This window comes from Rhinoderma darwinii, chromosome 1, assembly GCF_050947455.1.
Source record: "Rhinoderma darwinii isolate aRhiDar2 chromosome 1, aRhiDar2.hap1, whole genome shotgun sequence".
Lineage (NCBI taxonomy): Eukaryota > Metazoa > Chordata > Amphibia > Anura > Rhinodermatidae > Rhinoderma > Rhinoderma darwinii.
Window position 1 is genome coordinate 407,294,437 of NC_134687.1, and position 15,636 is coordinate 407,310,072.

Here is a 15,636-nt window from a genome sequence, read left to right on the forward strand (position 1 = left end):
ATGAAACCCCAAAAACGGTGGAGGAATCTCAGTTTTTTCCAATTTAACCATTATATGGTACTTTACATGGTGCCAATAAAAATGACAACTCCTCCTGCAAAAAATAATCCTTCACACACCACTCCACTGACGTAAAAATTTAAGTTATGGCTCTAGGAAGGCGGCGAGTGAAAAATGGCTAGGACTTTAAGGGGGTTAAACAGAGACAGGTTCTCTAAGGTTATATTCACGCATAGCAGTTTTTTTCTGGAAACCACAAACAATTTAAAGCTCCTGACTCTTTATGGTCTAAAAGTATTCTGCTTTTACAGCAAATTCAAAACCGTGCCAGATCTGTGGCCGCCTAAATAGAAATCTTGGTACCATAAATCTGCCCCTGGCTATATAGGATTAAAAAAGGTGGTACCTCATAGTGATGTCGTTTCTACATAAACAAATTATTTTTGACTTTTTTAAAAAAAATAAAAATTGCCAAATGCTTTGCTGGACAGCCCAATTCTACATAAAGGGGTTATTCCTGATTATTAAACGTTTTTACAAACGCCCTAGTATAAAAAAAACAAACAGAAAAAAACAACACATTCTGTACTCCCCTATTCTTTCCCCTGGTGATCCAGCACTGATACCCTGGGGGTCATCCCAGGTTTGTTTACACGAGGGCAGAAGGTGACCGCTGGAGCCAATCAGAGAGCTCAGCAGTGATGTGTCGTATTCCTGGCATCATGGCGCCCAGCATTCATGCTAGGAATACAACATACGATCACTGAGCTCTCCGATTGGCTGCAGTGGTCACACGCTGCCCACACGTAAACAAGCACAAGAGGGCCGCCGTAGCATCGGCGCCGGATCGCTAGGGGAAAGAATAGCACTTGCAAGATAGAACTTGCTTTTCAGTCCATATTTGCAGCCGTTTGTAAAAAATATTACCAAACCAGATAACCCCTTTAATCTCTTACAATAAAATCATTCTAGCTATCAATTGGTTTACCGGCTGATAAGATCTTCCAGAACTGCTAAGAAATTAAAGGGAAACTGGAAGTTTCGCTCCTGTAGTAAGTGTTTCTTCCTGGTAGGATCAGTTTTCATTGCTTTGGGAGTATAAAAAAAAAAAAAGCTAATTGTTTTACCCTCTGAGAACTGTATGTTGCATGTTTTGAGGTTGATCAGGACACACGACATACAGATATCATATCTATGTCTAGAAAAACAACACCTGCGGTACCAAAGGAGTCCCATCTTTTCCTCTGCCGATTTTTTGGAGGTTTGGTAATATCTTATTGGATCACTACAGTGGTTTCATTCTTTTATGACTCGTTGAGGATTTGGGACTATTATATTTGGGACAGTATTACCAGTATTTTGCAGGAGGCAGGCAGAGAAGGAAGTCTAAGGTGCAGCTTCAGCCAATAGTTGATGAATGATGTTGGAAGAACGGAGCATGGTTTTCGGCAACTTCTCCTGTGCAGACCAGTAAGATGCAGCCATTTTGTTGTTTCTTGTGGCGTTAATGACTGTAGTGTACAGAGTATCTTGGAAACTTACATTTGACGGACCATAGTCAAATAAATAGTGGCCCTGGTATTTTACCTTACCCTAGAAGTACTCATTTTGAAAATGTACCCCGAGTTTCACTTTAAGCTCTTCCAAAAGGAATTAAAGGGTTTCATCAACCATCTTGCCAAGGTGCTGCAGCCAATCAATGGCCACAGTAGTATATAGCGCGGGACTGCATAGGCCAGTGGTTGGCTGCAGTGATCACATGGGTATAAGGGCACACCCTCACTGCAGCCATGTAGACAAAGAGCGCGAAGAGAGTAAAAGCTGCAGGAGTAAAAGCTTTTTAATTGCATTCCTCCCCTTGGCCAGATTTGTATGAAGTTGAAAAACCACTTTAAATACATTTCCATTCCGCTTCATTTCAATGACATTTATCTTTAAGCAATTTGTTTACAGTGCATTACGTTAAATCATTAACATTAGAAAAAAAATGTATAGTATGTACAGTGTCCTAGAGTGAAGCTGTGCTGGAAAGTACTGGAAAATCCTACATTAAGAAATCCCAAATATAATAATTTTGGAATTCCACGGTTAGCAAGTGGGAGGATTCTTATAATGTGGAAATCATAACATTTATGAATGGTTCATTCAAAGAAGCAGACAGCTGGATTTCTGCCTGGATTCAGGTGACAACATCCGCAGGCTGCTGCCCTGCAGGGTTAGAACGACGGCTCCGGAGAGAAATCGCAGAATACGGTTACCTACTAGAATAAACAAACCAGAGCTTCACATTACACATACAGATTATGTACAGAAAGACAAACCATCGGTGCAAGGAAAATCATCTCCGAGAAATGGCATTATTCAAAAATCCAGAGCACATTTCCTACATATTACACAACGAAAACCGAAGACCATTTCTACTCCTGCGAGTTCTGCTCGGCAAAAGAGACCACGGCTGTGTTTCCCGGTTGGAATAGCTGGCATTTAAACTCCGGATTCTTTTTTTTATTTCTCAGGGTAGCGTTTTGCTGAGTTCCTGAATCGCCCAGCAATTGTCCTTAATTTTATCTCTTAGACGGGTATATTCTTGGACCAGCTCCTCAAATTTTGTGCCCAGGAATTCATAAGAGGCAAGAATCTGACTAGATGCGGATAGTTCAGTCTTCTGAGATTTTACAGCAGCCTCCAAAGTGGACCTGGAATATCGCAGAAGTGAAGAGTTGTTTTATTGCGGTTTTTCCTTTTTCTATTTCTTATTATTTTTCCCTCCCTTACCTGATGTATCGGTGAACTTTAACCTTCTCTGGAGTGTAAGTGTCTGTGAGAACTTGAAGCTCTTCCATCCTGCGAGAGAAAAGAAATAGGGGGAGGTTGATCAAAGCGAAATAACAGAGAATAATTGACAGGCTTCAACCACTGAATCACTCTTACCGTAATTTTAAAAACAACGCATTAGTCTTTGCTTCCAGGTATTCAGCATTCATCCTATCTATATCAGATTGTGCCTGAAGACGGAGATCAGAGGCAGCCTGCCGGAGAAGTGAAAGGCACCGCAACAGCACCTAAAATACAACAACAACCAATGAGACTTGGAAACGTATGGTGGCTTTTCCCTCCCCAGAAAAGCATAATTTACTTGCCAAACCTGGAAAATCCACTGCATTAGTAGAAACTTTATTACTATTCTCCTTTAAGCCCACTAGGGAGATTCTGGCTCTCAAGCGTACAGACAATCATTGATCATATTGGATTTCCCAGGAAAACAAACCCTCTGCCATGGCTCTTTGATGTACTGTGTGAGGTGCTGTGCATACAGATTGTTTGTGTAAGTCCTAGTTAGATCTAATATTCTTATTCCCTTCCCGAATCCTGACGCACAAGTACTTGATGGTAATCGCGCAGCAAAGAATGACAGCCGGATTCAACGACTGGGATCCCATTAAATGCCGCAGTCAATAGCGCTCGAGGCATTTAGGTGTTTTAACAGAGGGCGAGGGGAATCCCTCTGTCATCCATCGGCAGCCCACTAACGCGTTTTCCAGTGGGTTGCCATGGCAGCTGGTGGCCTAACAAAGGTACCCAGGCCTGCCATGGCTGTGTACATATTAGAGGTAAGCCCCCAGTGTGACAAACAAAAAAATAAATGAAAGGAAATAGAGTTAAAGTTTATTCAAAATAAATTTTAAAAAAAAGCGCACAGTAAAAAAAAAAAAATCTACAAATTTCTATAAAACAAAAGTGGTTCATATTTTGTAAAAGCATAAAAAAATAAAATTAAAAAAAATTGTAACGCCGCCATCGAACAATAAAAGTGAACACCTTATTTAAACCGCATTGTGAACGCCGTAACAAAAAAAAAAAACAACAAACGGCGGAACTTTTCCAATCCCCCAAAAATTATAATAAAACCGAGCCCACATACCGCCACATTGACAGAAATATACAAATGTTATGGGTCTTGGAATACGGTGATGCAAAATCAAAAACAAATTCTTGGTTGTGAAGGGCAAAATAGGCCTGGTCGTTAATAATTTTCTCAAAAAAATGTCCTACAGCACTGTTGGATTTCTACACTGGGGCAGCTTCAAAGGGTAACTAAACTTTCAATAAACTTTTGACATGCAGTGACATGTTCGGCTTTGATCGGTGGGGGTCCGAGCACTGAGACCCCCACGATCAATAAAATGAAGAGGCAGAGGCACTTGGATGAGCGCTGTGCCGCTTCATCTCTGATCGGCTTTCCTCATAAAGCCGAGCAAGCGGTGTATGGACTCAAACTTTCTATTGAGCCTGTACACCACTCGCTGGGCTTTCCGAGGAAAGCCGACCATAAACGCAGCAACAGAGCGCACACCTGATTGCTTCTGGCGCTTTCTTTTAGAGATTGATGAGGCGCTCAGTGCTCAGATCCCCACTCACTATGACATTCCGCATTTTTTTGAAAGTTTAGTTACCCTTTAAATGTACATTTCAGCTGCTGGGGAACCTCTTTGTAGAAATAAAGTAGAGTTTTACGTCAATTAACAAACAAAAATGGTACCTCAGATACGTGGGACATTTATTATACAATGTTAAAACCCGGTGACTGCAACTTTTTTTTGCAGAAAGAGGAAGTTACTGTTGGCCGAGTGCAGTTATACAGGTAACAGAACGCCAATATTCCATCTAATACACACCTCAGCTGCTGCCTATATAGCACAACTCATCTGTATAATCGTCAGGTTCTGATATCAAAATATGATGTCTATACAAATATTCTTTACAGACGGGTCAATTGTAAGTTTCCAGTGACGTGTAAAATATAGCCATTAACCACAGCATGCACATATATGAAGATTCTCCCCATTGACTTACTGCGGGATACATCTCCTGATGCTTTTCAAGCAAGGCCCCCATTTCCTGATGCTTTTCTTGTTCATTCTTTAGCCTTCTCTTTTCATCCTCCAGTGTATTGGCCAGACGAAGAGCTTTTGCTGCACGAAGAACTTCGCCTTCCTCATCTGAGACATAATCAGGCATTACATTATTTTTAACCACTTCCTGACCAGGCCCATTTTTAAGTTTTAGCGGAGTGCCAATTTAAAAGCAAATTGTTGTTCTATTATTTTTCCAACCCACATGTATTTGGTCTTGTTTTTCTCAGAACATATTGGGCTTCCATATATTATATATATATAGATATATTTAACTTTTTTTTTTTAAATATGGAAGGAAAAATGGAAAATAAAGTTGAAAAAAGGTGTGAAATGTGTGATTTTATTTTTTTTACACCTGGGGCATACCACTGGGTAAACACACCTGAATACATATTTGGCAACATCTACCGACTTCAACTATTCCAAATATGTGTTCATTTCTTACACGCTGGCGCTTACAATGAATGGTGCGCATACTGGCTTTTAGAGAGAAAAATTCTAAAGCTGGTTCGCTGACACCATACGACCATTACATATGTTGTAACGTTCCCAGTCCAAAAACTGATCTTTAGGATAGGCCATCAATATCTGATTGGTCAGGGTCTGACACCCGGCACCCCAGTCAATCGGCTGTTTTGAAGGGGCCACAGTGCTTATACGAGCGCTGCTACCCCTTCATTTCCTTTACTGCTCACACTGTGAATCGCAGATCCACTTGGTAGCGGTGGTTCACAGTATTACAATAGGGCATGTGCCATTGCGGCCGTTTTTTGAACGGCCACCAAATGGCCGGGAAACCCGGTCGTGTGAATAGGGCCTTATCCGGAGGATAGGCCATCAATTTTTGTGGACTGGAAAACCCCTTTGACACCCCAAAAATGATTATCTTATGGAAAGTAGACCCAAGGTATTAATTTAACGACATATCAAAGATTTGAAAATTTGCTGTGTAAAATGCCTGCAGCATGCAGATGTTTTGTAAAATCTCATCTACTTGCCTTGTACTGTAATCCGCTGCAGACTTTGCCTGCGCAAATCTGCAGGTAAAATTTGCAGTGAATCCGCCACATCTAAAGTCACCCTAAGGCCCAATTCACACAGAGTTTTTTGGTGCGGATTTTGACGTGGAAACCGCATCGGAATCACACCAATATACAGCCGAAATGTTTGTTCTTTCCTGGGCGGCTGGGAGGCAGAAGAAGCGTTTTACGCCCGCGTTCCTCAGTGGCCTCAGCCGAAAAACACGGCAAAAAAGTGCAGACAGGTCAAAATCTGCCTCAAAATTCCTTCAGAAATTTTGAGGCAGATTTTTTTCTGCCTGCAAAATACTCCATGTACAGGTTGTCCGACCTAAGAACTCTATGTCCCATAGCCTACACCGCAAGTAATGAAAGTCAATGTGGTCACGTTGCGACCTGCAAGTAACTGCGACACGACAGTTTGGATTTCTTGCAACGGTCATGTCATGGCAACTTGCGCGTTGCGACACGACCACATTGACTTTTATTACATGTGTCGTGCGTGGCCAAAGTCGTGCTTGGCCACTGAGTGGTCTCTGGGTGATAACTCCGTGACATCAGCTGTCTCTAGACTGCTGTATCACGGAGCTCCTCACAGTCTGCGCGTAAGCGCTGCTGTTCGGAGCAATGTGATCGTTGTGACAAGTTGACATAATGATCACATGACCGGAGACCACGCTGAGTGGTCTCCGGGTGAAAGCTCCGTGATAACAGCTGTCGCTAGACAGCTGTATCACAGAGCCCCTCACAGTCGGCATGTAAGCGCTACAGGACATCGTGATCTTTGGCTGGTCGAGCTGTGTCGTGCGTGGCCAAGGAGTGGTCTCCGGGTGAAAGCTTTGTGATATCAGCTGTCTGTTCGGAGCAATGTGATCGTTGTGACAGGTTGTCACAACGATCACACGACCGGAGACCAAGCTGAGCTAAAGGCCGCCAGGGGGCGGCAAACCTGCTAACTCTGCAGGACGTTATGGAACGGCCCTGTAAAGTTAATTGCGGACCCCCGGATGTTTATTGTCTATGGGTGGTCAGGAAGTGGTTAAAGAAGTTATGGTCAAAAACAATTAAGGTAATACTACTAATTATCCGAATAAAATGTAATAGAAAAAAGCCCCAAAAAAAAAAACCTCTAAAATATTGGTTCATATACACAAAATCAAGTAGGCATGTTCTAATCATAGTGCTTGGTCAACAAACCGTGTTGTTCATGGATCAGCTTTAGCCAGTATAATGTGCAGCACACCGTGCCTTGCAAAAGTATTCACCCCTTTGATGTTGTTTTTTGCATTACGACCTGGAATTAAAATGGATTTTTTGGGGGGTTTGTACCATTTGATTCACACAACATACCTACCAATTTGAAGGTGCAACATATTTTTTACTATGACAGAAACAATAAATTTGTTATTGTGCATAAGTATTCACCTTGTGGAGCCGCATTTTACTGCAATAACAGATGCTGTCTCTATTAGGCCATGTTCACACAGAGTTTTTTGCAGGCAGAAAAATCTGCCTCAAAATTCCATGTGAACTAGCCCTTAGCTTATCACATCTAGACACTGGGATTTGTGCCCTTTCTTTCAGGCAAAACTGCTCCAACTCCTTCAAGTAAGACGTGTTGTGTGGTATACAGCGGTCTTCAAGTCATGCCAAAGATTCTCAATTGGATTGAGGTCTGGGTTTTGACTAGGTAGTTCCAAGACATATAAATGTTTCCCTTAAACCACTCCAGTGTAGCTCTACCAGTATGTTTAGGGTCATAGTCCTCTAGGAAGGTGAACCTCCGTCGGAGTCTCAAGACCGAAACAGGTTTTTCATCAAGCATTGCCCTGTATTTACTGCCAAAAATGCTGACACTAATCCCGCGATATCGTGAGACTGGTGTCACGTGATCATGGCCAACCCATTGCCGCGATCTCCGACGGCACTTTAGGAGGCAGCCTTTTTGCCCACTAGTGGTTGCTAGATGGCTGCTACCCGAATATCAAAGTCTGTCCCTGTCGATGAAAAGCATCCCCAAGTCATGATGCTGCCACCACTATGCTTCACTGTGGGAATGGTGCTCTTGGGGCGAAGGTGTAGTGTTTGGTTTGCGCTACACAGGGTTTCAATTTTAGTCTCATCTGACCAGAGAACCTCCTTCCATGTGTTTGGGGAGTCTGCCACATGGCGTTTGGTTAAGGGTAAAACGTGTTTTCTTATGTTTTTCATTAAGCAATGGCTTTTTCTGGCCACTCTTCCATAAAGCTCCACTCTGTGGAGTGTACGGCTTATAGCGATCCTATGAACATATACTTCCATCTCCGCTGTGGATCTTTGGAGCTCCTTCAGTGGTATTGTTGGTGTAATTTTGGAATCTGCGATTGATGCCCTCCTTGCCCGGTCTGTGAGTTTTGGTGGATGGCATTCTCTGGTCAGGTTTGTAATTGTGTCATATTCTTTCCATTTTGTTATAATTTATTTAATGGTGCTCCGTGGGATGTTCAAAGTTTGGAATATTTGGAACTCAAGTGCATTTCAGAACAGGTGTATTTATGCTGACATCATGTGACAGATCATGTGACACTTTAAATGCATACACGTGTCCATAGGGCTACATTAGCCTGACATAGACCAAACAAAGTGTCCCTTTGGGCTCCATCGTGCTGGTAGAAGTCAGTATACCTTTTTTTGAAGGAAGTGGACTTTGAAAATCTTGTTGGTTCTCCCGACAGAGAATTGCAAACTCTCTGGCGGGGAACTTCAGCATCGCAAAGCTCCCGACGTCACTGTCCATATATAGACAGGAACATAAGGGGCTTCTCCAGGGCCGGATTTCCCAGCCAGAGTGTTGCCGACACTTTGGCCGGGGACTCTGGCATTGTAGCTCCTGACATCATTGTCCATATATGGAGAGTGACGTCAGGAGCTTCCTCCAGGCACAGGGCTTCAGGTAGCGCTCTGTACAGGGGGGGGGGGGGTTGGTGCAATGTATCCCACTAACGTCCTCCAACTAAAAACTAACATGATGTGAACAGGGCCTAAATTGGCTTGACCAGATCTTATTTAGGGGTTTCATAGCAAATGGGATAAATACATAAAAACTCTTCAGTTTTTAGTATTTTTTTTTTTTTTTTAACAAGTTATTTTTTTTCAATCGCACTTCAACAATTTTTACTATTTTGTCAATTCCATTACATAACATCGAATTTAAAATCACTAAGGGGGTGGATACTTTCGCACAGCACTATATGTATAAAATACCTAATCTAGATTGTCTCATTTGTTCTTGGAGAATACAGCAAAACACTATAAAGCAAAAGACACTTTGAAAAGGACCTATCAACTATCCGGACATCTGTTTTAGTGCATACTTGTATTGCCCATAATACTGTGTATGTTATGTGCCGTTCCCATTATTCCTCTTAGACATTTATGAATACATTGACAACATGGCTAAGGGCTTGTCCCTACACTGGCTGACACTGCTCTATGGTAACACCCAGTTGTCAATTTATTCATAAATGTCTAGGAGGAATAACAGAATTGACAGCGCAGAGTTCTATGAAAAGACACTCCAGCATTGTTGTTCATGGGGAATACAAGTATTTACCAAACGAGACATGTCACGAGAGGACAGGTCCTAAACGGACTTGTATAAAACGGTTAAAAAAATAAATTAATAAAAAAACATAGCAACTAGTCACATCACTGCTTTAATTCTCTAAATCTTCTATTAAGACTCATGTTAAATAGGTGCAGGAAGGAATGAGAAGGCATGGGACTGCACTAATGGTGGCTTCACACCCAGCGTTTTGAGGAAAAACACCACTTTTTGCGGCCAGATATTAGCTTGAAGTCGACAGGGAATAATTAAAGACACTACAAATGCTCCATTCAAGCTACTCCTTACTGCAGGGGTTGCAGAGAGGAGGAATGGGGGTTCGGGACCCTCTTGCAAACGGTGGGGGTTCCAGCGGTGAAGCCCTCAGCGGTCAGACAATTGTCACCTATCCTATGAATAGGTGATAATTGACGATTCTTGAAATAACCCCTTTTAGTAATTAAAGTGATAAATGGGGCAAAAGTTGAAAATATAGCGATTGCCTAAAATAGAGGTGTCCAACCGAGCGCCAAAGTCTTACTTATTTAGTCCCTGCTATTCATGGGATCCACCAGTGTTTTCTGGCAGACCGCCTGTATGCTCTGATGCCGGGCAGCGGTTGTCATGGCCTGCCCAGGAACTTGTATACTGTAAAACCTGCTCATCTAGTGAGTCACTTCCTATCCAGGTTTCGGGGCGGGTCATGACAACTGATACCATGGCTCTAAGCGCACAGGCAGGCAGGAGAGGCCTGCCAGAAAACACCCGAGGATTGCCTGATCGTTTGGGACCACGTAACTAAAACTTTGGCGATGGGTTAGGCACCTCTGCTCAGAGCAATAGCTGTATTTTCAGTTTTTGCATGAAGTATTACTGTAAGCATTTTGAATTTGAGTTGAGATACAGATCATCATATCCATTCCATAGTGCTGCCCGATCATGGGGATAACACGCATCTACCATATATCCGGAGATGAAACCTCAGGGATATCAGAGCATGCAGGACAACGAATGTGAACACACCTGTTTCTGGTTGGTGAAATGACAAAAAAGTAAAGCATTTCTTTCGAAGGGCCTCTTCCAGCTGCTTGTGCCATCGCTCTCTTATCCAGAGAACATCCTGAAATGAGAGTGGACCAGTCACATATCACAAAAAATAAAAAAAGAGACAAGACCTTATGCAGCGTCAGGAGAGATATTAGCTTTAGGTCACCATATGTGATGGCAGAAGTCCATGCAGGTCTTGCGTCTCCAATCCAAGAAGCGGTACAGAACCAGGCTCTGAATTAGAAGTCAGAAGATGTGAGCATTCTGAGACCAATAAACACTGCTGAAGGCCATCATGAAACTGCGCACGGTGATTATGAAAGAGAAAAGGCGAAAGACGTAAAAAGGCTAAGTGATATTTAAGGTAAATGATCAATCATCAAAAGACGCCAGGAACAGAAGTCAAATACCAACCTTGTGCTCCTCATCGGTTATAGTGCCCTGCTGCTTCTTCACCTGCAAGTCTATTAATATCTCCTGTATCAGCCGATGAATAACTTCAGACCGGAGCCAAACCTTCCTCTGCAGTCGTAGCTCTCTTTGTGCCTTAAACAAAAGGGTAGTCAGAAAACCATGGGTATGGGAAACCTGTGAAGCGTGGTCATCCGAAAGCGGACTCTCAACCATGCAGGTAGTACAGATAAGTGCTGCGAGGGCTATGGTGGAGCTTCCAATTTTCTATCAACATGACTTAAGATTGCGGCGTACGGTTCCCTGTCCTTGGGACCATTATTCGTTGCTATAAAAATGCCTTAAGGCCGAGATTTCACCGTTACCTTGTGCTGATGAAATGTGACCGACGGAAACCAGCAAGAGAGGGACATTAGTCAAGACAAACACTGAGCCGCTTTAAATAGTGCTTTCAGTGAATCACAACTATATTCAAGGATAGGCAACATAGAGGTGACATTAAAAAAGGGTGCAATATCTCAGGATACTCAGAAATGAGAGGATATAACACAAGACTAGACTAAACCACCTCTACACATTACATAGAGTTATAGGATCATTAAAATAGCCTTGTAGGATTAGAAACATGGCGATGACAGGCGATTATAAGCAGAGTGTAACCTACAGTCTCAATACAGAAGAAACAAAAACTTAGTCATTCCCCTACCAGTTCCTGTGCTGCCCGGCCCGAGGACTGGATAAGAATATTTTTGTTAAAAATAAAAGTAAATTCTTCTTAATGTAACATTTGATTGGCTCCGGTAATTTCCGTAAAATGTGAAGGATTATCACGGATCCTGATATATAAATTATCCTAATAGGTACCGTCATCTGTCAGAGCCTTGTGACAATACAGCAGGGTAGTCAGGGGAAATCTAACTCCCTACAGCTTCCCCATCAGCAGACTGTAGTCTGTTTTATGACAGTCTGTACTGCACACCTGCCGTGCAACAGTGCGGAGATTATAAACAAAGAGATGGTGAGCAAATCATCCCAGAAAGACTCTACATACATCCCTATAAGGGGCAAATTGCCTTTAGAAATAAATGTACACAGAGTAATTACCTCCTCCAACTCCTGGCATAGCCTGGCACTAGCACCACTTGGCTCCAGAATCTGGCAAAGTTCTAATAAAAGTTTACTGAACTGTGGATTCCCCTCTAGATCTTCTTCCTCTAACTGAAGCATTGGAAGACAGCCATTCACTGAAAGGGGGAAAAAATATATCGATTTGTATAACAGAGTAAGATGTCAAAGTCCTGAGGACATAGAGTCTAACAATTGTATCTTGTGCTAAAAGGAATCTTTTCACATGATTGAGACCTCAAAACTGCTGACAGCGCGATATAGGGGAGGACATTGTAACATTAGTAACTATGTTTAGCTCTCACGGCGGTCGCAAGTGCCACTCTCTGCTATAAGTGACGGCTTTAGCAGCTAATCAGGAGACCTCTAGAACCGTCACTCAGAGAAGAGGGGCGAGGCTGGCAGCATGCCGTGAGGAGAGCCAAGGATCACTAGCACATCAAGTGCCCATGTCACACTTGCGAACGCAGCGCCGGGGTTAAACATCGATGTCTAGACAAAAGGTATTTTTACAATGCCCCCCCTATATCGTGCGGTCAGCAGTTTGGAGGCCTCAAAACGGCTAACAGATTTCCTTTAAAGAGGATCTGTCCCCACATAAGTGGCCTATCTTGTACATGATGTGACCGGCGCTGTAATGTAGATAACAGTGGTCCTAGTAATAAAGAGGCTCTGTCACCACATTATAAGTGGCCTATCTTGTACATGATGTGACCGGCGCTGTAATGTAGATTACAGCAGTGTTTTTTATTTAGAAAAACTATCATTTTTGACGGAGTTATGACCTATATTCGCTTTATGCTAATGAGTGTCTTATTGACCAGGTGGGTGTTGTACAGAGGAGTGTATGACACTGACCAATCAGTGACCAATCAGCGTCATACACTTCTCTCCATTCATTTCCTCAGCGCATAGGGATCCTGCTAGATCACGATGTGCTGTCGTAGGGCTGATTCAGACGTGCGTGGCGTTTTTGCGCACGCAAAACACGCTGGGTTTTGCCTGCGCAAAAGCCACTTGCCTGCTCCGTGAGGCAGCATCATATGATGCGCGGCTGCGTGATTTTCGCGCAGTCGCCATCATTATGACACGCCATTTGGATGTTTGTAAACAGAAAAGCACGTGGTGCTTTTCTGTTTACATTCATTCTTTTGACAGCTGGTGCGCGAAACAGGCAGTTCGCACGGAAGTGCTTCCGTGCGACCTGCGTGGTTTTCACGCACCCATTGACTTCAATGGGTGCGTGATGCGCAAAATACGCGGAGATATTGGCCATGTCGCACTTTTTGCGCAGCGGACAAACGGTGCGCAAAAAGCACGGACTGTCTGTACTGCCCCATAGACTTGTATTGGTCTGTGCGTGGCGCGTGAAAACCACGCGGCCCGCACGGACGAAATACACGTTCGTGTGAATCCACCCTTATACTGACATATTAACGATACTGAAGTGTTTAGACAGTGAATAGACATTCCTTCCAGCCAGGACGAGATGTCTATTCACAATTCCGACACTTCGGTAACGTTTGTGTGGGATTTACAGCAGAGCATGCGTAATCTCGCTGTAACCTGTCATTTACAGCGAGATCTCGTGAGATTACGCATGCTCTGCTGTAAGTACCACAGAAACTCCACGAAATAAGCTTTCTCTGCCTCCCATTGAAGTCAATGGGAGGTCAGAGGCGGAAACGCCCGAAGATAGGGCATGTCGCTTCTTTCTCCCGCGAGGCGGTTTTACCGCTCGCGAGAGAAAACCGCTCCCGCCTCCCATTGAAATCAACGGGAGGCATTTTCGGGCCATTTTTGACGAGTTTTTTGGCACAGTTTCCACATCAAAAAACTCTGTGTGAACTTAGCCATATGGACAGGGGTTGTCATCCTGAAAGTGGAGGGAATATCATTGTTGCCAATCTTTGGAATCTCAGACATAGGTAAGAAGTGGTCAAGCAGCACTTCATCAATATGTCACCAGACGATACTGTACAACTGGGCAGGGAAGTCTATGTATCCGGCACTACAGTCCTACACTATTCAGGGGGAGATACAGCTAGGCTACTCTGACTGACGTTCTATTGAGGGCGGGGCTTATGGACACAAAGTTCTGCACAAGCTGCTACCTATGATGAACACACCGGCGCCTAGACGCTTGCTGTGTGACCGCGGCATGGAGCACGTGTGTCCTTACCATACTGCAGGCTCCGAGATGACATCCTCACCGCGCGAACAGCAGGGTAGATGCTATGTCCTAGCGGGCGAAAGGCCCTCAGATGACGTCATGCCCATGTGACCAGACTCTTGCGGGGGAGGAGCTTGCTAGAAAGGTAGTTGTATACTGGAATAGCACCAACAGGAGGTCAGCCACGAGTGTCTTCTTGGGGATGCAATACTCTGCAGGTGCTGGGGGACTGTGTGTGGAGTAGTCTACGTGTTCTGGGATGCAATGTTCTGCGAAAACTGGAACTTATTGCGCTGTCTTTCTGTGGGTGCATTGCAGAGACTGAGGACCTGGGTGCACTGTCCTCGTGGGGATGCAATGTTCTGCAGGACAACTGGGGTCTGTGGGTGCACTTGGATGCAATGCTCTGCGTGGACTGGTAACTTTTTGTAGACTGGGATGCACAGTTTTCCTGGGGATGCAATGCTCTGCATGTATGTGGGGCTCTTGGTGCACTGGGATGCAATGCTCTGCAGGGTTGAGGGGTTCTGTGTGCACTAGGATGCAATGCTCTGCATGGATGAGGGGTTCTGGAGTGCACTAGGATGCAATGCTCTGCAGGGATGAGGGGTTCTGGAGTGCACTAGGATGCAATGCTCTGCAGGGATGAGGGGTTCTGGAGTGCACTAGGATGCAATGCTCTGCAGGGATGAGGGGTTCTGGAGTGCACTAGGATGCAATGCTCTGCAGGGATGAGGGGTTCTGGAGTGCACTAGGATGCAATGCTCTGCAGGGATGAGGGGTTCTGGAGTGCACTAGGATGCAATGCTCTGCAGGGATGAGGGGTTCTGGAGTGCACTAGGATGCAATGCTCTGCATGGATGAGGGGTTCTGGAGTGCACTAGGATGCATTGCCCTGCAGGGATGAGGGGTTCTGGAGTGCACTAGGATGCATTGCCCTGCAGGGATGAGTGGTTCTGGAGTGCACTAGGATTCAACGCTCTGCAGGGCTGAGGGGTTCTGGGTGCACTAGGATGCAATGCTCTGCAGGGATGAGGGGTTCTGGAGTGCACTAGGATGCAATGTTCTGCATGGATGAGGGGTTCTGGAGTGCACTAGGATGCAATGCTCTGCAGGGATGAGGGGTTCTGGGTGCACTACGATGCAATGTTCTGCATGGATGAGGGGTTCTAGAGTGCACTGGGATGCAATTCTGCATGGATTAGGGGTTCTGGAGTGCACTAGGATGCAATGCTCTGCAGGGATGAGGGGTTCTGGGTGCACTATGATGCAATGTTCTGCATGGATGAGGGGTTCTGGAGTGCACTAGGAAGTGTTAGGCCTCATGCACACGAACGTGCTTTTGCGGCCGCAATTCCACCG

At 44.3% G+C, this 15,636-nt stretch overlaps 1 protein-coding gene across 1 annotated transcript; it reads right to left on the reverse strand.

Annotated features, from left to right (window-relative positions):
• Positions 1-1,932: 1,932 nt before the first annotated feature.
• On the reverse strand, positions 1,933-14,396 carry HAUS4 (HAUS augmin like complex subunit 4). The gene is made up of 9 exons (XM_075828931.1): positions 14,284-14,396; positions 12,081-12,220; positions 10,980-11,111; positions 10,732-10,866; positions 10,542-10,638; positions 4,855-5,000; positions 2,932-3,062; positions 2,776-2,844; positions 1,933-2,696 (listed from the first exon to the last, which is right to left on the reverse strand). Exons 1-9 carry the CDS (start codon positions 14,306-14,308, stop codon positions 2,513-2,515), a joined length of 1,059 nt encoding a protein of 352 aa, XP_075685046.1. The 5' UTR covers positions 14,309-14,396; the 3' UTR covers positions 1,933-2,512.
• Positions 14,397-15,636: the final 1,240 nt, after the last annotated feature.